At 37.7% G+C, this 23,907-nt stretch overlaps 1 protein-coding gene across 1 annotated transcript in view; it reads left to right on the forward strand.

Annotated features, from left to right (window-relative positions):
* The window catches only part of COL25A1 (collagen type XXV alpha 1 chain), a 369,306-nt gene that overhangs the window by 307,079 nt on the left and 38,320 nt on the right, over positions 1-23,907 (forward strand). Inside the window, exons 18-25 of the mRNA XM_075200693.1 lie at positions 7,412-7,474; positions 11,470-11,538; positions 13,285-13,329; positions 15,920-15,964; positions 17,263-17,340; positions 17,904-17,927; positions 20,733-20,777; positions 22,155-22,199. Coding sequence (XP_075056794.1) covers positions 7,412-7,474; positions 11,470-11,538; positions 13,285-13,329; positions 15,920-15,964; positions 17,263-17,340; positions 17,904-17,927; positions 20,733-20,777; positions 22,155-22,199 — 414 coding nt within the window. The remainder of the gene's footprint in view (positions 1-7,411; positions 7,475-11,469; positions 11,539-13,284; positions 13,330-15,919; positions 15,965-17,262; positions 17,341-17,903; positions 17,928-20,732; positions 20,778-22,154; positions 22,200-23,907) is intronic.

Genomic DNA, 23,907 nt, shown 5'->3' on the forward strand with positions numbered 1-23,907 from the left:
ACCAATAAGAAAAGTACAGATGAGGTTGCTGATTACACAGTTCATAAATTGAGAGACAGTGTATGCAATAAGCTGTGAAGAATAACATTGTCTACCCATCTAATCTGTCTAGACAGTGTCCAGAAAAGTTATCAGCATTGAACCAAATCTCGAAAAATGTTTTGCTACTTATTGCATTGTACTTTTGGTATATTCACATATTTTATATTCATTATATATCTGAATGTATATCTGCTGACTGTGTATCACCTCCTGCTAAGTTATTACCCGGCAAAAAGCGCGTATTTCTGTATATGATATTGTACAAGAGTGTCTTTGTTTTATTTGAGGACCGTATCTTAAAGACAATTGTTAGGGAATAGAAGGCAGATTCAGTTGGACGATCACTGCAAAAAACTGTGCAAATCCCCCATATAAAATTTCAAACACATCAAACTTTGCTTTAGGTTTCATCCTGCAACCCACAAAGCAGAATTCTCCTGATCCAGTCAGTGGATAGTTACGATTTGTAGTGTGACTTAGGGGCACATTTATCATCACTCGCAAAATATGAAAAATAGTTTTCAATCCTTATTGCATTGATAAGCATTGAACTATTTCTCATATTTATTAAAAAAGCAACACAGGAACAGCAAAACTGCTGTTCCTGTGAAGTAGAAAACATACTTACCACAGCTGCTTCGTTCCCGAAGCAGTATGTGGTCAACAGGGGTCCTGTTCTTACTCCAGTGCGCATGCGCCGAGTGAAGCCCTCGGGCGTGCGCACAAACATCTCTGCTCTCTATCGGCAATTATAGTTTGCAGAGAGAGTGGTGAGTGACAGGGAGGGATCATGTGATCCCTCCACACATGCGCTGTCCAGCTCTGCTCTTCGGAGCAGAGCTGACAGCACTGAAACGTTTCATTAATGATAATGTACACCCAGCTTCAGCTGACGTACATTATCATGTTTGAAAAGTCAATTACATTTATTGTTAAATAGCGTTACTGAGCACTCCCCATACATTGTTATGGGGAGTGCTCAGTAAAACGATAGGAGATGCAAAGCAGCAGATATCTATGATATCTGCTGCGATGCTACTATCATAAATAGCAAATTAGTGTTTAATCCTCGAAAACAACAGTTTTCGGGGATTAAACACTAATTTGCTATTTATGATTTTACAGGGGGAAAACCTTTAATAAATAGGCCCCTATGTGTGTTAGATAACGCTTTGTTATAATTGAAGGCTGCAGTTAAGGCATGAGGTAATAATGGGCTGGTTTAATTTGACAGACATTGTCAAAAATTCTGCTTTATTAGTCTAAAACGGGATGGGAGCTTGAAAGGCTGATGTGGATGTTGGCACTGATTTTCATCTTGTAAATTAATGAGATCTCTTGTAGCCTGTTGAACATTGGAAACAGATGCTAGACATCACTAAAACGGTTTACCATGTTCTCTGTACCCTGTGTCTAGCGACAGCTTCAATCATGTTTCTCACACAGCAGTTCAGCCCAGATTTTTATCCGCTACTTATAAAAAAACATATTTATGTTATGAAATTATCTGTTAAGTAGCATAGTTCATGTATGGGCAACTCCAACCCTTAAATGGCTAAATTATGTTTATTTTATATGTAGTAGCTCATTGGTGTAATTCACCTTAATTGATCTTACCCACATAGAAACATACAATTTGATGGCAGAAAAGAGCCTTAAGATCCATCGGGTCTGCCCTTTTTTGTGAAAGGTTTTTGTGTTGTTTTTTTGTGCTTGGGGTTCTTGTTTCAATATAATGTCTGTTTAATGCAAGCTAACAAATAGTACTGTATAAGAATCATTGTTTATTAAAAACATCTTATTAATCTCACCGCTGCATCATTACTGAGATTTTCCACTGCAGCTCTCCTATACTAAGGCTAGGTACACACTACAGGAAACATACAGAGCATTCAGCTACAGGTGATACATCATGTGACAACTCTTGAAACCATCTCTGAGCTTGGGGTTTTTAGTTAACTTTTATTTTTAAATCTAAAGCATACTTGCCAACTCTCCCTGAATGTCCGGGAGAATCCCGCATTTTGCGAGAGTCTCCCGGACTCCCGGGCGAGTGTGGCAATCTCCCGCATCTGGATAATTTTGCCCAGTTCCTAGTGAAGTGGGCAGAATTAAATCCCAAACGCCGCGATTCCCGGTGAAACGCGACATGCATTTTGGAGCCCCGCCCCCCCATTACGCCCACCTCCTCCGCAGGCTCCCGGATTTGAAGAACAGAAGGTTGGTAAGTATGATCTAAAGTGATTTCTGATCAGTGTCATGTATGGAAACTCAGTTGGTGGATGATTCCTATCTGAGTTTAAGTGGAGAACCCCTAGTGGAGCTGCCTTGTGTGACCGGGCCTCCTGTGACATCACGGCATCTCTGCTTTGGGGGATACACTATGATCTCTCACCTAGGAACCATAAGGTAAGTTATGGTGCTTCCTACTTTATACTAAATTGTCGTTCCAATTCTGCTTAGTGCATACACACTGCAGAATTGGAACAACATTGTTCCATCGTTGAACAAGATTTTCAGGTCAGTTTGAAAATCGTGATCAACGATTTTATGTGCTTTATGTGCTTTGGAACGATCATTCATCATTCTAGGGTAATCTCAACTCTGATCAATGCCGCCAAAAGAGGAATTTGAGGACCCGATACAGCAACATTCTGGACCCCCCCCTATACACATAGTAGGAGAAGGAATGTATGCCCCTGTTGAAGAGGGCATGACCACATAGTGATGGGAGCGTGGCCAACATGGGGTGTGGCAGCGCCTCTTTAGACATGACATATTTTGTATTAAAATGGTGTTGCTGTTATTGCAGCTTTCACAACCTGGTACTGGATTATTGTATGGATCCTGGAATGTTGGGACCTGTTTGGAAAATGTATATGTACATGAAGTATGGAAAGCAGAGCAATAAATAAGCACAGAAAATATAGAGAATAAGGAGAGCACCCTTGTGACTACCAAACAATACACAACACCCTTGTGACTGCCACACAATACAGAGGGCATCCTTGTGGCTGCCACACAATACAGAGGGCAACCTTGTGTCCACCACACAATAATGAGGGGAACCTTGTGTCCGCCACACAATATAGAGGGCACCCTTTTGACTGCCACACAATACAGAGGGCACCCTTGTGACCACCAACTCAAGTACTTAAACCAGATCCAGATAAAATTGTGTCAATAGATCAGGAGATCACATAAAAAAAGTATATTGCTTTTGGTAAAGAAAAAAGCAGAATGAGACATTCTTGTCTTTTTTTTTTAAACTGGATTTCTAGCCCTATCAATCCACAGCAAAATGGACAGATTCAGGAAACCTTTAAAGCAAAGAAGGTCACTCTATGTGTATTCTGCCAATTACAACTAAAATAGATTATATCCTTCACAACCCACACTGCTATATTGATGCATACACACAATACCATATACACACACACACACACACACACACAAAATCATATGCCTATATACACAATGCCATATATATATATATATATATATATATATATATATACACACACACATACACACACAATGCCACATATATATATATATATATATATATATATATATATATATATATATATATATCCCAATTGTAAAGCGCTACGGAATTTGCTGGCGCTATATAAATAAATGATGATGATGATGATATATATATATATATATAATATATGCACGCACGCACACACGGAGGAGGGTGTGGCACTATGCTTGAGATTTGTTTAGCGCAGTTAATCTAATCATTTAAACGTTCAATATTTGTAGACAGAGTTTTTGTGAAAAACAGTGAGTACTTCAGCCAGGATTGCTTTTTACATACTCATCATGGATTAAGGACCTATAAAGCAACTTCTTACTGACAAATAATATCTGGATCCTTTATCTGGATATTTTTTTCAATAACATTGGTACAACTTAGTCTAGAAAATGTTAACCCTTCTAACTGATTGAAAATGACCATATGGCCTTCAATATATTTTTTTTATTACGTTGTCAGTAGCATATTTGCTTTTTAAAGAAGTTAACTTTTTTTTACTTGTGAGGTCACATCCATCCTTGATATTATCTGTTATAACAACTTTTGGGGACCATTCACAACTGGACCGTCCAAATGTTTTCTCTGTTGAATGGCCAGATTTGGGTTTTCCTTATGCACAATGACTTACTTGCTGGGAACAGGGCAATCTTGAAGCCATTGGCTAGTTTGTACTGCAACATATGTCTTTTTCTAATAAATCTGGAACTGGAAGCCTGGGAGGAAATTGTTGCTTAAAATCCTTCCATTTACACACTGACAACATGGCATATCAAAATTTGATGTTTAAAAACACCAATGTGTTTTTTTTATGTAGGGATAACCAAACTTAATTTACCTGACCTTATATCCAGCATGCTTACCAACTTGATAATCTTGGATTCCGGGAGCCTGCGGGGGAGGTGGGCGTGACGGGGGGCAGGGCTCCAAAATGTGCGTCATTTTGGACCGGCCCCCCATGACGTAATGGCGCAAACATGTCATTTGACAGCGGGGGGTGGAGCCTAACGCCGCGATTCCCTGCCTAGTGAAGTGGGCAGATCCGGGAGAATCCGCTGTTCCGATGAATCGCTGTCGGAGCTGCAGGGAGGTATTTGTTTGATCTTCTACTCTTTTAGAACGTTTGTTATTGACTGCTAGCGCCGTGGGCGATTCCTTAGGGATCTGTGTTTTTAGATCCGGGAGATTGCCACACTCTCCTGGGAGTCCGTGAGACTCTCGCAAAATGCGGGAGTCTCCCGGACATTCCGGGAGAGTTGGCAAGTATGATATACAGTAGTATTTAATCAAAAATATAACAATATCCCACTTAATGGAGTGGATATGCATATAAAAATATGTTGGAACCAGTCATCTTTTAAAGTACAACTGTCACCATGAATTAAAATTTCTTATGATTCAGTAGTATGTAGCACATTCTCTACTTAATGATTGTGTCTGTGGTATTGACCTGTAAGAATACTCTTCTTCATGGTACTCTGGCTTCTAAGTATAAATTATGTAATTTGCTTTCAACATTTTACTGCTTTTTGGTATTTATAGCTGTACATGGTAGGTTTTGTTTTATCAGGTTAAGAGGTCATTTTATTAAAAGGGAGAAAAGCCCTAAATCCGGTGAAAACAGGATTTGAACACTGGCTAATGAAGACTACTGCCGACTTGGCATCCAGCAAGACTTCCCTCATGCAAAGCAAAAGGAAGTCTATTTATTTAAAAATACCACTGCTATATTTCTTATTTCTGTTGCCATCTAAGAATGACTGCAGCCTGGGTGTTAAAAAGGGAATCAAATGGAAAATAAACAGCCATTATTCTGTGTTGTTCGGAATGTGACTGGTGGGAATTGAGAATAGCAGAAAATGTGATTTGACAATGTCTGTGATAGAAATCTGTCTAATTTGGGTGGCACTATGATTATTGTAGCACTATCTGTGTGGAGTTTCTATATTCTCACTGTGTTTGCGTGGGTTTCCTTCAGGTGTTCCCATTTCTTCGCATAGGCCAAAAACAATCTGTCCTGTTAATTAGTTTATGATTAGCACAGTGTGCATGTGTTTGTGTGGTAGAAAATTTATAGTGTAAGCTCCACTGGGCAGGGACTAATGGGAATGATCAAATATTCTTTGTAAAGCGCTGCGTAATAAATAATGGTTTATAATAAATGGATCTGCCTAAATAAGCTGTCATTTGGAGGATTTAAAATGCGTATGCGGAAAAAAATTGCACCTTAAACGTGATATTGGGCCTGATTGATGTGAATGAGTTCTCTGTACAGCCCTGCGGAATCAGTGGCGCTATATAAATAAATGGTGATGACGATGATGATGACTCATTAAGGAAAGGAAAGCAAAAAAATGAGTGACTTTGTACCTTGACAAAACCATGTTGCATTGCAGGTTGAGGTAAATATGTGGAGACAGATTTATAGCTGGGGTAGGGCATGTCCTAGATTAACTTTACATTTCAGTGTAAAAATAAAGTTATCAAGTATTTGTGTGCTACATGAAAAAACAGACAGTACTTAAGTTATGTGCAAAATAATAAACTAATGTGCACCCCATGTTTTGTAACATGGTTTTGTCTAGGATCAAATTTACCCCTTTTTTTGCTTTGCTCTCCTTACTGAATCAGGCCCATTGTGTTGAATGCAAACTTATTTTCTGTAATCATAGATTGCATTTAAAACATTTTTAACTAACAATTCTAAAACACTGCAAATAATTCTGTGTCTTTCCTGCTTTCTGGTGCTATCTCACTGCTGAAAAAATATTGCATTTTGCATTTGCATGTAGCTTCAGTTTTGTCTATTGTCTATTGATTGCACATTGGCCATTGGAACTGTGTCACTATTATATAGCTGTCTTGAGATACAGAAATTACTGTCTCTATGCAACTTGAAGTAGGAGTGTGTTCTCCAAGTAAGTGCAAATGTACATCAATCCATATCATATAGGCAATTCGCTCTGATGAGTCAATGCCAGTTTAACAATTGAAGCAAACAGCAGGTTAATTGCTATGGATTGCTGCTCATGTGCACTTTGGTAGCTAGTTGCAACCTGTGGCACATTTATTGGAAAAGTTAACAGTTTTCAAAGCTACAGACTGAAGTGGAAACTTATTTGGGAGCATTTATAAAAGCTGTTCCATAAGTAACAGCAGGAAATGTGGTATTGCTCATATGAACCAATCATATTGTAGCTCTATAACCTCTATTTTGTTGAAATGGATTTCAGAAACCTGTGGTTTAATTTATCTGTGGAACAGTTTTCATAAATGTCCGTTATTATGTGAAGCCTCTTGCTTGCCGTCAGTAAGCTTTCTATAACAGGGGTGTTCTGTATTTATGAACAAAGGCAATTCACTAGCTACTTATTCCACCCCCAAAACATCTCTCATACTGATATAAATATAGACCAACGGCAACATTGTTTTCTATGTCATCGTACCAGTCTTCCTTACAAAAGCTCATCACCGTTTTTTAAACCAGGTACTATTTTTCTGGTTTCCTGATTGATATCTTCTTATTCATGTCCATGAGACCATCCCAGATAAATAAGGGACATGGTTCTATTTGCCTTGAAAACTAGGGAGAAATAGAAGCATAGAGCAGAATGGAAGCAGTGAACTGACTGGTCCATGTAGTCTGCACGTTATCTTTCCTATTAGTTTGTAATTAGTACCTGTATTCAAACTAAAATATACGTTTTGTATGCTTCAAGTAATGTTCAGTTTCTCTTTATAGAACATATATTTTAAACATGGTTTAAATCCTTCATTTGTGTATTATTCAGTTTCAAACTACCTCATCATTATATTTCTTTTTCGAAGGGGGAACCAGGATTTCTGGGCCCTCAAGGAGATCCTGGCTTACCCGGCTTACCAGGAACCAAGGTAAGAACTAATGTATTTATTATATTTGTTGTTTCTGAGGGAAGAGCAGAAACGGGTCTGAAAGAGGATAATAGGAGGAAAAAAAGCAGTGTGGAGAGTTAAGATACCATGAAAGACCTTCAAAATAAAACTTCTAATGCAGTTGCAGAACTACTATTGGTGCAGCAGGTACGGTGCACTGGAGCCCATGGAGATAATGGGGCCCATTGTACGGCAGATGGTCGGAACTAGCGAGCTTTGCCCCGGTTCCATCCTCCCCTCCTCCCAGCTTCCCTGCACCGGGGCCCACAGTTCGCTAGTTCCTCCTCTGTTCTAATGGTATTGACATGCTGGAACTCTCAGGCCTCAGCATATATCAGCCATAGGAGTGAATAAACTCCTTATACCTGAACATTTCAGGGAATATAAATACCCAGTTCCTGTCACACTATTGGAGATACTCTCTGTAAGCCCTGACAGTATCTGTCAGATAGCCTAACTATACAATATTGATATCTTTGAATCCGTGTATATAAAAAAAATAAAACTAAATGGAAGACAATACTGTAAAAGTAAAAAGTACAACAGTCAATGTTGGTGCTGTATGGGATAATAATGGATTTATATAATATCTCAGATAAAATGTTTGAAATAGTTTAGGCATTGGCCAAGTCCAGAGGTTACAAGTGATTATTTTGAGAAACGTCAGTTTGTTCCCCAACATGTAGATTATTATGATTTCAGACCCTGATATGAGCCAGACGTCAGCGGAAAAGCTATTTACACTGATTTTTATTTTTATTTCTTTGTCCAGTGTTTATTTTTCTGAAAATATTAATTCATGAGTTATTTTTTGCTGTTTATGTGTCCATTAATTTGTTTTGATTTGAAGCCTCAAAATACTTTAAAAGGCAAAGCAAAATAAATCATTCTGTCCAATATAAGATGCAATTAGTAGTGATTTCTCAGTAAACACATTTTAATTTGGGTTGCATTAGGAATCAATGGAGTCATCTGACATAACTTCAACATTGATTATTTCATGAGAGAGTTCGATAGGCTTAAAATAATTATTTATATAGGTTAATTTAATTAACTCTAAGTAGTGGTAAACTATCACACTATTTTCTTTTTAAGTTACACAACTGTTTCTAACTAGCAGAATAATGTGAAGTAGGTTGCAGATGACTCCGGGGTAGATTTACTAAACTGAAAAAGTGGAGATGTAGCCTATAGCAACCAATCAAATTCTAGTTGTACATTTTTATAATGCAGTAAATAAATAACTAGAATCTGATTGGTTGCTATAGGCAACATCTCCACTTTTTCAAACCCGCAGTTTAGTAAATATACCCCTCCTACTTCATTGGGAAGGTGTTGTCTCTGCCCCAAAGATTTAAGGAACAGTAATACCTTCCATTTAAACATAAAATTACCCAGTATAAAATTTGCCTTCCAAAACATGAAAATTAGCTTATACAAGAGGTCTTGTTCTTCAGGAGAGCAAAACATCTGATATACATTAAATACCACTATTCACATGACATACAGACTTATACCCTAATTTCTACAACATTCAGATAATTATTTCTATTGCTACCAGTCATTGGATCATATAAATAATCTAATATTTTCTTACCCTTAAAAGGGTCAAGTTTTACAACTTAAATTAGAGATAAGCAAACTATTTTTTTTTTGCTACTGTGAAAGTGATATAATAAGTTCATTTAAATCAGTTCTTAATGCTGAACCATCACCTACAGAAAATATTTTACTAATGTGCCCCTCCTCGTAGCCAGAGCCCTAGGGACCTTATTTTCAGTTCCTATTACAATTTGAGCCAAAAACCTCTGCTCCTTCTCTCTTCTAAGCTATACATGTTCAGCTCTTCAAGCGTTTCCCGATACATTTTGTTATGCAGTCCATGCACCATTGTAGGAGACCTAGATAAAGCCTCCAGAGATCTGGGGACTGCATGCTAGAGCCACTAGACGTCTCAGCTCTGCATTTTAAAGTCAATATAAATAGTGGTCTGAAATATCTTGTATATGTGGGTATTGCATACTTGCCTACTTTTTAAATCTGTACTCTGGGAGATAGGAGTACAGATCATATGATAGAGGGTAGGAGGGGGCATGGTAATTACGTCACTATAGCCCCACCTCTACCATAAAAGAACAGACATTCAAGGTATTGAATAGCAGGGCGGGGCTTAATGACGCTATTCAATGCCGTGAATTTTGCCATTTTACAGGGTTCGAGAGGTTTACCTACTCTTATGTGAGTCTGGGAGGACTCCCCAAAATTTGGGAGCCTCCCGGAAATTCCAGGAAAGAAGGCAAGTATGGGGTATTGTAATACAGCATTGTGATAGGGTTGTGCAGTGTCTATTTTGCTGCAGCAATTCTATCGTACTGGCTCTGTATGCGTCAAACATGGGGGTGTGATATAATTCTTTGAAGAAATTTAGCACTGGTTTAAGGGGTCTATAGCATTGTTGATCACCCAATTTACCATTCAAAAGTTGTCAGAGCAGCTGAGTGATGATTGTCAGGCCGGTGCATCGTCGCTCTGCGCATGTGTTAGCCAGCTTCCATTTCATGATCCAGCTTCCATTTCATGATTCGCTAAAAAAAGAAGAAAGTTTAAAACGTAAAAAGAAAAAAAATTACTTTTAAAAAAACAAGAAAACATGTTTTATTTTAACAACAAAGCATTCTTACCTTTGGGAAACCTCTGATTTCGTCATTCTGAGATGGCATTAGCATTAGCGATAGAAGGACAGTGGTGGTACTTGTATCACTGCTGTCCTTGTTAAATAGTCTTCCACATGTATTGGGCCAGCAAAGCGGCTTTGTTAAATAGGGATAATTACTAAATCCAGCGAAAACTACAGTTTTCACCAGATCTAGGGCTTTTCTTCCTATGATAAATAGGCCCCTAAGTGTTTATTGAACCTTGACACAGATAGTTGTAATATGTTCACAAAGAGTCATGGAGAATATGCTAGATTAAATGTATTTAATACGAAAAATGTTTCCAAGGCTTAAGTTCAAAACAGTTAATAACACGACCTACAAAATAGGTTGCACCAATAAGTTTCAGAAATAAAATAGGAAATAACTTACTAGTTTTAGACTTGGCATGAGAGAAGTACGCTTTGGCACATTACAACCTAGACAAGTCTCCCCATAGAATGAACACACTGGGTGTGGCAGATGATTTTTTAACCTTGCTCCTGCTGCAACCTTTGGAAATTAACTCTCCTAATGTCAGGACAGACTGGTTCCCAGAATGACACAAGACTTTCGAAATTAGTTATCTATTTCCTAAGATAGATGTCTAGAATTTCAAAGGGCAGGGCTTCTCACCTCTTTGCTCTGCTCTGCTTGGCTGTTTACCCTCTGTAAAGCATCAGAGCTGTTATCTCTCCTTGTGACAGGTGTTTAGTGTTCCATCTGCATTGCAAATGCCATCCAATGTCTGGACAAATGCACTGTATCAGTTTCTGTTCATCTGGAGCTCAGTAAGAGGGTTTAGACATTGTGGTTTATATTATGTGCACCTGAAAGTGACATTCCATCATATTATTATGTAAATTTAGGTAAGATCTATCTCAGAGCAACTCTACTACACATGTCTCAGTCTAGCAGTCTGATGGGACTGTATACTATGCTATATTTTATATACTGCTAAATGACCAAAGAAATCGGAATATTATGCATTTAAGTGTTTATTTACCCTGCTCAGAAAGCAAAAACTCTGTTAAAATGTAACAGATTAAATATAATGCATTAACTAATCTAACAATACGTTTTCTATTATCAATAATTTCACAGTTGTGTTTTGACTGAATACAATTTGCTGTTAATGTTTCTTTCCTTTATGGTTGTGTTTGTACTATTTGAACACACCACATATTGGTAGGGCATGCTCTTTTTTTTATGCAATACCAGTGGGAGAATTATTTTAATTGTTAGAATAAGAATTTGTTATTTTAATGTTTGTATCTATAGGGAGAACGTGGAGAACTTGGACCTCCCGGAAGAGGAGAGAGAGGTCTCCCAGGAGCACTAGGTCCAAAGGTAGGCCACCGGTATTGTCCATGGACAGTCCCGTACTCTCATGTTCATGCAAATGTCCATATTAAATTAAATAATCTGCTTTTATTTAGTTAGAGGACTAAGTGAATGTTGTCGTAACCTTTACTCTATGTTTATTGGGCACTCAGACAGAATAGTGGCATATCCTTTGTGATTGCTCACTTTAAGTGATGAAAACCTCAACATTCAGGATGGTTACATAATTCAACATGCTTGAACTTTGCTCCATAGTAGTAAATGATTATTACTTTTTACTATCTTCCATCTTTTAAGGTGAATGGTAACAGGTGGGAGTAATTTTCTATTACCATATCCATAAATAATGAAGATTACATACATTGTATTCACATACGGTTGCAATCATTGCCTGGGAAGACCATATATTAACAAGATACTCAGCTCAGAGGTGTAGGTCTTGATGAATAACTGAATTACATGAATGAAAACCAAGTGATGTATTAAATGGTCTTGCCTGAAATAGCTGAAGAGAGGAAAAATACTTTTCAATAATTATTGGTTGCATCATGTCTCATACCGGACATAAACTTCTGCTCTAAATTGAATCCAAATGGTTTCTGATTTCCTAAGACACACATCTTATGCATATTTCTAGCATATTTTAAGATATATTATGAGGAATGAGGACATCCCTATCAGCTTGTAAATTCTAAACCTTGGCTTAACGTAGCAGGGTCATGACTATACAGTTTACACTATTGTATTTTCCCCCATGCGTCCATGGTAATGAAATTCAGATGAGTGTTGTCTACATATTGTCTTTTTTGGCAGCTATGATAGCACCTTTCTTTAGCAATACACTTGTCCTGTAAATCATGATTTTCCACAATGCTCCACTACTTGTGAACATGATATGTTACGGGACACACAATAAATCACCATGCTAATCAGGTGATGCTAACTAGTGGCACCTTTACTGCTGTCCTGATGCTTTATATAGGCCTGAACACACACAAAATCACCTGTGATATGATAGTCCTGTCACTATCCTATTATTTTTTTTACAGGTTTAAAATGGTTTAAGAATTTTTCATAATTTAAACATGTTTCAGAAAACTTGATTTTAGTTTTATATTAAATGACTGAGGTCTTAAGGTTCACATGCAAGGACAGTGTTTGAATTTTACTTTTTGTAGCTTAGAGGTGTTACACTAAATGCCAAAAGTTTTCCTTTTTTTAATGGGTGGCCGTCATGTTCAAAACCCATTCATTGCACAAGTACTGCAGAATAAAAGGTCAGTGTGTGACATTAAACAGAGATGAGTATAAAGCTAATTGATGTTCACAAAGTCTAATATATCTTTTAAAGGCAGGGGCATCGTTAACCTCTGGACTGTTCCTGAATCTTTAGTGCTTGAGAGAATTAGAAGGGTCAGCATAAACCTGACTTGCATGGCACTGTATATTATTAGTATGGATGTTTTCATGGTATTAACACTTTACATCTGCGTTAGGCAACCTGAGCCTCGCAAGCTATTGTGGAACTGCAAGTCCCAGCTTGTCATGTCATACAGCGCCCAGAAGGGCACAATACTGCTTGTATTTCCTTAACAGCTGCACAGACATGTTTTCCATGTTAGCTTTACTTCTTTCTAGCATGTTTTCTCTATTAGGACAAGGTGCCCCAAAATCTGTCCTTGCCTTGGCTTATTATTATTCAGCTTTCTTTAACCAAATCTTTACTTTCTTTTCTGAATGTTCGCGGTCCAGGGCGAACCAGGTGAATCTGGAAATAGAGGCCCAAAGGGGTCAAAGGTCAGTGGCTAGTTTTTTTTTATATGAAACAGTGTTCTTGTGATATAATTAACAGAAATCCCGTATTTCCTTACACTATTTGCATTAGCTGCTGTTGAATAGATTCTATTTGCATGTGTGTTTTTATTCTTCTGCAACTAATTTTTCACTCTTTGCGACGGCTCCATCTAGTGGCGTGTGTATAAAAATTCAAAGTGTGTGACCCTTTAGTTATTTATCATTGTATAGTGATTTTGTTTAAAGAAACATTTCCATGTTGCAGTCAAAGGAGAGAAACAATAATCGTGTAAACACCATTATAAAGGTTTTTTTTTTTTTAATACAACATAATGGGCCTGATTCATTAAGAAAATTAAAGAAAAAAATGAATAACTTTGCACCTGGGCAAAACCATGTTGCATTGGAGGGAGAGGCAAATTTAAAATCTGAGGACAGTTTTATAGTTGGGGTAGGGCATGCTCTAGATCAGCTTTAAATGTCAGTGTAAAAATAAAGCTATCAAGTATTTGTGCCCTACATGAAAAAGCAGGCAGTATTTAACTTATTTGCAAAATAAGAAACTAATGTGGGCCTCTTGCATTGTAACATGGTTTTTGTCCAGGTGAAAACTTACTCATTTTTTTGCCTTACTTTCCTTAATGAATTAGGCCCAATGTGTCTAAAATTCAGCACAGCAGCTGGTTTGATTGAATACTACAATGATTTCCAATTTACTTTAGCCACCTTGTTGATTCAAAATAAAATTAAGATAGAGGTAATGTATGATTTTGTGAGTGTTTAAATAATTTTATGAGGTGCCTCAAAACTCTGCAGCGGCCTGTACAACAAATCATATAAAAAACAAGTCATACATAGTAACAGCACATAGAAGGTTGACTGAGAAGTCATGTCTACGTAATCAACATAGACAAAACAAAAAATGGTCTCAGTAACAGCAACATACATGAAATCTGTGGCTTCCTCACAGCAATATTAAATGTTCATTGCATACTGGGATAGATTTTGTTAATGACCCATAAATGTTTACAAACTTTTTTTCAGTTCTTATATTTACCTATTCATAGCAGTTTGAGGGGTATAAAATAAAATAGGTATTAATAAATTAATTAAGATCCAATTACATACATAGTACAGAAATACATCTTCATAGAGTGCGGTAGCAGATTTTCATAAAAACCAATGATAACGCTATTAATCAGGGAGCCTCAGTTGAGCGAGATGGTCCCAGCTGAGCAATAGGAAATGCTTGGCCCCCATCCATTCCTTCATTTACTCTCTATACTTCCTCCATCATATGGAATCTTTAGAAACTTGAATTCTGCAGAAATGTTTCAAAGCTAGAAACTATCAGTGAGATATTTGAGAAGTCTCATACTTTGTCATAAGCACTTCAGACATCAGCACTTTAGGTCATAAATAAATTTTAAAGTCCTACACCTTAAATTGTTGACCATTAAAGTCTTGGGCACATTATCTGTTCAAACATTGTGCAATATAATAAAGCTGAAGTGTACAATATATGTAAAGCTGGCATCAGAGTGTTTGGCCTCCAAATGATGAGGTTCCTACCATTACCAAGGAGACTTCTGTGCATTATGCAACCTCTCAAGTGTTCAAGTCAACGATCTCAAGAGGCTTCTGCTGAAAAGTGTAATAACAACATCACAATTCTATAATTGTTTGTTAATATCTTATGTGTCCTAGTTCTTCTTGTCTAATATTATACATGGTATCGTGATCATTCCCGTCAAAATACTTAATTTTTATTGTTAATAGATTTTCTTTCTCCGTGGGCGGAATTTTGGGTGAAATTTCAAATTTCCATTTTATTACCAATGACAAGAGATCGTTGTGAACACACTGACATGTTGACACATTTCTATTCTGTGACATTTTTACTTTTCTTGCTGTATGAATGACCAAAGAGGTCTCGTAAGAATTTTGTTTTGCAATGCTCAAGTCAGACGCAGAGTTTGAACACCAGAGGGTAAGCGGCTTTAATAGCAATCACAGAGGAGATCCACAGATGCATGAGATGAATAAGGGACCAGGTGGTTGTAAGCTCCTTTATATAAAGCTTTAAACATGTAACTTTTAGTGATATGATTCTTTACGTCCATGCACTGAGATTATTCTGATTTGCCAATGAGTGGTATTTATTCTGTGTATTTGGATGAATCAAGTGCAATTCACAAATTAGTTTCCCAACTGTGCATTTATGAAATTTGTTTCATAATATCATATGTTTCATGTGTATCAGCTGTTCTCAGGATTATACCATCAAAGCTACAATACCATCCACTCACACAACACAGACAGCTGCTCAGTCCATAATAGTGCAGCTATGCTAGTCATGGAGTGTATTACAAGTTTTATTGTAGAAATCTGAAATTACTTGTAGTACATGGACATACAACTTTTTTTATTGGGTGTTCTTGCAGTGTGTATTGCAGGGTACTATGTGTATTATGTTTTTTTGGAGGATGGTTTGTTATGTGATGTCGTGTTGTGAATAAAGAAAAACCTTTAACAAGACGTATGTGTTTTTTAAGTTGCTTTTCCTCAGTGCTTTATCTTTATTTCAACTTAGGGGGATTCTGGGAGCAGAGGTGATACTGGCCCTAGTGGCCCCAGAGTAAGTTTTACTTCTTATACTTTTCTTTAATTTCTTTTAATGTGCATAGAGAAGATCATATTGGTGGAATACAGATGGGTCCTGCACCACTATAATAAGAGGAAGTCAGCCTTACAATTACAGATTGCTAAGTCTGATGGATAATTAGGGTAAATAAATAAAATAATAATAATAACGATAATAATAGCTTTTAGGTCACCTTAATTTCAAATAATCCACCACCACCAATTAAAATAAATTATGATTTTAGCTGATAATAAATCTAAAATAAAATTAAAACTGTGGCTTATTTAGTAACATAGTGTAGTGAGCACAAGTGTGATGTAACCCATAGCAGCCAACTAGATGATAGCTTTCATTTTTCTAGCGCAAGTTGAAAATAAAAGCAAATGTCTGATTGGTTGATATGTTCATGCTGTACCACTTTATTAAATACGTCTAGTGTTGTAAATATCCTCACATTGCTCTGTGTAATGTAAGAATGCCAGATACTGTATGTGTAGACTCGCCTATTCAGTCAGGGAGGCTGCAAAGAAAAGCAAGATATGCTAATGTAGCTTCTACACTATGGACCTCATGTACAGTCAGACGCAAAGTCCGTTTAAGAAGTGTAGGAGTGGGAGTGTGCCGCAGCTTTGTAGGGTATTAGGAGTGGCAAACAACCCCAGTTGCGTCCCACTCTTAATACCCTATAGAGCAGTTCCTGCAGCTAGCTAACGCTTGCGCCATCTAATTCCTGTCGCACAGCTTTAGCCCTGTTTTGACGTGTGTTGCGTCTGCGCCTCACTTCGACTAGGATGTATTTACATGGTCACGTCTTCACAATTCCGCGTTCCTCCCATTCTCTGGTAGTGAGCCGCAAGCTGTCGCAAGTGTTAATTGCGTCCAAGATGCAGGCGGATTTGGTGCTTTCTGCACATGCGTGATAGTGTTTTTTTGTTGGATGCGCCTAAAACGGACTTTGCGTCCTACTCTAAATGAGGTCCTATATCATACTTGCCTGCTCTCCCCAGAATGCCCTGGAGATTCACAAAATTGAATAGGCCACCCTCTCGGATCGTTCTTCATTTTCTTCTGAAGTGGGTGACATGATTCAAAGCTAATCACGTCAACATGGCCCTGCGCCAGCTGCGCGATAATGCGTGATGGCACAGATCACATTGTCACGTCCCCTGCATTTGCCATTTGAACTTCTCCTCCAAAATGTAGGAAAGTGTGCACTATATGTTGATAAATAGACTTATGTTTCAAGATTTTGCTTCTAATTCAATTAAAGGTGTTTTCATGTTATTTTTCAGGGACCCCCAGGACAAAAGGGAGATCAAGGAGCGACAGAAATCATAGATTACAATGGAAATATTCAGGAAGCATTGCAGGTAAGAGACAGAACGTTCTGGGGTTATGTATACTTTTTGGGTATTTCTACTTTGTGACCACTATTCTGTTGGGAAGAAGGATTTGTTTCATAGGTGTCTTTATCAAGTATGCGTTTCAGGAAAGTTCATAAATCACACTGACTCTCTGGAAGTCTTTTAAACCATTCAGTCTCTCTTACCGTCTCTTTGAAAACACTTGAATGACTGTAATATACTGATATTCTCTTGATTATTGCCTGACATCATCTGCTGAGGACACACATAATTTATTGCAACCTTTAAATGCTAGTTAGTTCAAGTAGCAAAAAGTATTTCATATGTGACAGATAGCGTTTTATTCTGGGTCACTTGGGAACAAGTACTTGAATTAAGCTATACATACTTTTGTTAAGTCACCAATGGAGGCTGGAGCACATCCTGTATCCATTAATCATGCTCACCAATTTCCTTATTGCTTAATTATCAGACATTTGTTTTAGAAAAAAATTCTCAGCAATGTAGCATTGCAGTATGATGTATTAATCAGTTCTATGTTATTTCTTGTCACTATGGCTTGTCATCAGAGGATTACTGCTATTACAGTTACGGTAATTCTACCTGCATGGAGTGGTCTTCCATGTTCCGTGTGACCCTGTGCTGTGTTTTCCTTGCATGCTTATAATATATGTGTTAATGGTGAATGAATTGGCCATTGTTTATACCAACAAATAAGGAATTTGTCTTTTTAACCTTTTTAAACTCCTAAATTTACTTTCCGCATGCAGATGTGTAATTCTTAAAATGACTAATATATAAACATTGGCGAGACTAGCAGAAATGTGTTTTAAAGCTTAGTAACCAATCAGATATTAGCTCTAATCAGATAAAGCTAGAGAAATTAAAGCACATTTTTGATTGGTGGAAATTGGTTTTCTTTGTGTGATTTTTCACCAGACTGTTAAAAGAGCCTGCATGCGACCGTAGTGTAAATGATATGCAAGGCTACAACTGCAAATGTGCACCTTATTTACAAAAGGATCCAAAGGACTAATTCTTAAATGCCAAAAATAAGAACTAGTGCTTTGCATCGTTTAGAAACTAGACAAATGGTGTTGCAAACCTAAAAGGAAAATCTGAAAATGAAACAAACATCAAATTGGCAAATGTTGCACCAAACTTTTGCGAATTTGACGTTAATAACTTTCAATTAGAAATTAGCAACATTTTACATTTTTTCCACTACTGCACTTTTCTCTAGTGGCTTCTTCTCTATTTGGCCATAAGTCTTCTGCGTGGAATTCCCACTGTGATTTTGTTTCTCCTGGATATCCCCTCTCATGTGTGTTCTGCCCAGACCAGGCCTGGTCAACCTGTGGCTCTTCAGGTGTTGTGAGACTACAAGCCCCAGCATGCTCTGCCAACAGATATCCAGTAAATAGCTAGCAAGGCATGCTGGGACTTGTAGTTTCACGACACCTCAAGAGTCACATGTTGGCCAGGCCTGGCCCAGACCTTTATTATACCCCAAAGTCACACACAGCAGAATTAATTCACAATGCCATCATCCCAGTTCTATTTATATTGACTATAAGTTTCGCTACATCTTGATTTTACCAATACAGCGCAAAATGGACACTCTGTGGAACAGCAATACAAAAGCAGAGCTCAAAGATTGTATCGCTGGAACCTCACATTTCTGCCAAACTGCCTGTTTTATCACAAAACTCAATTTGTGCAACATTCCATCACATCTTTGCTCATCTCTATCTGTAATCTTGTTTTAACTAACATTAATCAATCTAATTCAATTAGATGCCAATATACCTAACTCACCCCTTTTTAATGTTATGCAGCAACCAGATTAGGTTTCCATACAAAGCTCTGTCTGTACCTACAGTAGACTCTACTTTATTTCCTGTGCAGTGACCGTGATATCACGAAAAGTGGGTTTTTCTGAGTGATGTAAGATAACTGTAGAATGTAATATAGAACAATGTGATGTTTCAGGTTGTTTTCTCTCATAATAAGCATGTGTTTATATTTAGCATGTTAAAATTTTAAATGAAAGCCCTCTGCTCTCAAGTTAATAGTAATAGGTTAATTTGGATGTATTAAACCAAATAATATGTGAGCTTGTATTAGTATTAGATGTAGTCTTCCGTGTTCTGTATTTTGGATGGAAAGTTTTTACTGCAAACATGAGCTGATCTAAAATGACACGTCTGTGCCAAATAGGGAAAATGTATGTACCACTATGGAACAACAATGTTTATTACAAATCAAACTACATTTCTGTAGCTCCACATTTGTACCATAGTCTTTGATACGCAATGACCATAACTAGTGATACTGACCTTGCTGAATTGAGTGGATCTTTTCTGATATAACAGGACAGACCGAGGGCCAGATACCCTCCAGCCTCCCTTACCCATGAAGTAGTGAGATTATCTCAGGCTTGTACATAATGTAAGGAACGGCTGGTCACTTCTGACCGCAGTCCCCGGATCTGTAGTAAAACGATCAGCAGACAGCTAGGTTATATTACTTATTTATCTATCTAGTAAAATTATTGTTATCCATCTAAGTTCTTGCCAGGTTTAGTTAACTATACATGTTTACCTTTGTGGTTTCAAACCACTTTATTTTTATATAAAGACAAGTTTACTTTTCCTAAAACAACATACACATTTTCAATGAACAGCTCTTTGTAAATGTTCTCAGGTCATAAATCGCAGTAGGACAGGTAAATATACCAAATAGTCTTAGATTGAAGACTTAACCAAAGCTTAAAGACAGAAGTCCTAAGCTACTTTTCCTGTGTTTAGGAAATAATCGCTGATTAATTTTGTTACAACTCTTGGCCAGATTTATAGTTAAAAGTAAAATTCAGACTTTTGCCACATGTAATAATGTGTCCAAAACATTTACGTCCCTGTGGCTGTGTTTTGAGTCGCACATATTTTAAGATACATGCGACTGTACATCTCACTTACAGGTGAGTCCAGCGTAAATATGCCACTGTCATCACCAGCTCGGAAACTTGTGCCAGGCCTATGGGACATGCAAAGAGGTGACTCCTAAAAGGCGTATGTTATGGATACGTGCAAGTCAACCTTGGACACAGCTGTAAGGGGTGTGTGCTTAACTTGTGTCACCACCTCCTTCTGTACTTACATGTCAGTGCGTAAGGGGACATAGTATAAGAAACTCTCAACGGAATATATGGGTGTACGTTGTGCACATGCGCAGTGCAACAAAATATACGCAAGTCATAATCTTTACCTGGCACAAATGGTTATATCGAACTCTAAATCAGGCCCCATATGTGTTTAACAAATGTCATTAACCGTCCAAGTTGTTTATTCAGCTTTGGATTTAGTCTTTGTAAGAAAACTATTTTTGTGTCTTTACAGGGACCCCCTGGACAACCTGGACCCCCTGGCGTACCTGGACCAAAGGTGTTTGACTATGTTTTTTATGGAAATAAACACAGGCAGATAGAGTTTAGGTTAATGTCAGAAACCCAGATCGTTTATAACAAGGATGCTACTATACTATCAAAAGGCATCATCCAGTGTCCTGCACTATTAATAGGTTCTGTGTGATTTGCAATGAGTAATAGGGAAGGAAGATTTGTTATATAAGTAAACACACTGCAGACTGTATCAGTTGCTTGGACTACATCTTAGCTTGCATGGTGACGCTTATGATGCTTTTACTGCCCTCTGGAGGTTATTCTTGTGTAGTACCATGAAACAAAAATACTAACTTCACAAATTGACTTTCTAAAGTGATAAAAGTATCGAAACCATCCTCTGCTTTATTAACAGGAGTGATGCTAATTTCATTACTACCCAATTCCAGGCTGTATGCTGCTTCCTGATATTGATGATTTCTCCCTTATCCTTGTATTTTTGTATTCTGCTCCCTGTAGGTATTAATCTCAGTTGTGAGTCTGTGAATTTGTGCTATTTTTAACTTCATATTACACCAACATTCTTCCAGATCAGTTGAAAATCTGGTTGGTTTCCTATGATCTTGGCATGATTCATAGTTAGGAAGACTAATGATATGTCACAAATCCCTCCGATTTAAGTAGACCTTTCAGGTGTTTAGATCTGCTATATTCTCTTTGTCAAAATTAGGAAGATAACACACTTCTTTTTTACCCTTTAACTATTGCCTTGGTATACATTAGCAACATTTAATCATGTACTTTTCAGGCAGGCTTATATCACAATTCATGTAATAATCACATGACCTGTTTTCAGTTATGATTCCATAAAGCAATCACGTGACCTGTTACAGTATATTGATTCCAATATAATTAATATGACAGATATCACTAATGCACATGGGCTATTGTTGCCATAGCTGTAAACCTGTGATCTTAGCCAGTGTAGAGCTGATGCGTCACGAGAGCAAAGATGGAAGACATGTAAGGGGAAATGTCACAGATATTATTTACGACCAAGGGCTAGATTTACTATACAGCGGGTTTGAAAAAGTGGAGATGTTGCCTATAGCAACCAATCAGATTCCTGCTGTCATTTATTTAGTGCACCCTACAAAATGACAGCTAGACTCTGATTGGTTGCTATAGGCAACATCTCCACTTTTTCAAACCCGCAGTTTAGTAAATATACCTCCAAGTCTGCCCCTAGAAAACTGTGATCCATTTAGTAACTAATCCACATTTCCTAAATATGGTGCAATGGTTTTACACTGGCTTAGTCCCATGTTTGCAGCTGAAACTGCTCGGAAATCATCCCACAAAATGTTAATGGTGTCCTGACAAGTGGCCAAGCTCATGGAAATGTACGTTGTTTCTACAGGGAGAGGGAGGCCCAGTTGGTCCTCCAGGAGTTGATGGGGAGCAGGTAAAGTGATCAATCATTTATCAATCATACTATCAATATTCGTATGTGGCGGGGACGTAGTACTGGAGAACACTGAAAGGACATTAATGCTCAAAAATAACGGTGGGCCATTTCCATTTGGGTTAAAATACAATTATTTTTCACATTATTATTTTGAATACCAGAAATCAAAAATATTTGAATTCCCCCTTGGAGTTGTCATACTCAATACATCATGGGTGGCAAAGGTATAAGAATATTGGTACGCTTTCACACAGTTACATTCGTTTCTGAACATTAGTGTCCTGTCAGCATTACTGTCTGGATTTTCCAAAAATAATCAAGTAGACATGTCAGGTTTTCTATTGTCTTATTATTTTTTTCATTATTTTACTCTGAAATCATTTTATAACTATTTATTTCACCTGGCATGATACACTGATATATGAGAGATCCCCGGAATACTCAAACGTATAAATCAAACAAAGAAACATCTGCAATTCGAATGCATTTCGACATCATCCTTATCTTATGCCTGTGACAAAGTCACCGATGAAGGAGTAACTAAATGATTTCATTTGTGCAGAAAAATTAAATATGTCCAGATAATAATGCTGTTATTAATCTGATATACAATATTTTCACGGACACATATTTAGTGGGTTCATCCGTTTTGCAGGATGCAGCACAAAAAGCAATGGATAATTACGTAATGTTCATTTGGTTTCTTACTTAGGGCCCCAGTTTACTGTCAGATGGAAGCTTGATATTGCTCAGGATATAGAGCTTCAACTCTTTCTGCAGTGGGAATGACCTTAAATTAGCTATATAAATAATGACATCAAGCTTATCATATGATAGTATATGTAGCTTTTTTCATGTAGGGAATGTATCATTGATATCTAATTCCGTTTAGTGCAGTTTACTGACAATGCAGTTTTGTCCAGTGTATTTTAGTGAAACATTTGTGTTCTAGTATAGGGCATACTTGCCAACTTTTCCTTGTTGGCTTCAGGGAGATCCCGAGGGAGGTGGGCATGCGGGGGCGGAGCTTGATGAATTGCATCATTTAGGCTAAGATGATGCAATATTTGCGTCATTAAGCCTCCTTCCCCCCCCCCGCCACTTATCTATTGCGGATCGAGAACCAGGAGGTTGCCCTACTCTCCCAGAAATGCTAGAGTAGGCAACTATGCGTTAAAGAAAAGCAGCTAATGAATCTCTAGAGTCTGAAGTCTCTTTTACATTTCTGTCTCCATTACTGAAGTCATGTTGTCTTACCTGTCAGTCTTAAATCTTGGTCTCCATGAAAATGGCCACCTCCATAGGCATCAATACATGGACATAGGACACAATTTCTGAACTGTGTCATCATGCCACAGATGGCGAAGCCAACTACGTCTTGTACTGGCTCAGCATCAGGGAGAATGCCAGACTCTTCAGGGAGTGAGGGAGATCACCCCTATTTCAGGGAGTCTCCCTGACATTCAGGGTGAGTTGGCAAGTATGGTATAGGGTCTAGACCAGTGTTCCCTCTAAGCTGAGCAATCTGGAAATGATAGAGTTAAACCTGTATCTTACTAGGAAACATCCTGCAGACTGTGAATGTAAACCTTTCGGGTGGAGCCCTCAATAGAGTGACCTTTTAACTCTTTCCTTTCCAGATTGCTCAGCTTAGAGGGAACACTGGTCCAGACTGCAGTATTTTATTCATTATCATAGTTCTGTA

Source organism: Mixophyes fleayi, chromosome 1 (assembly GCF_038048845.1).
Source record: "Mixophyes fleayi isolate aMixFle1 chromosome 1, aMixFle1.hap1, whole genome shotgun sequence".
NCBI classification, from domain to species: domain Eukaryota; kingdom Metazoa; phylum Chordata; class Amphibia; order Anura; family Limnodynastidae; genus Mixophyes; species Mixophyes fleayi.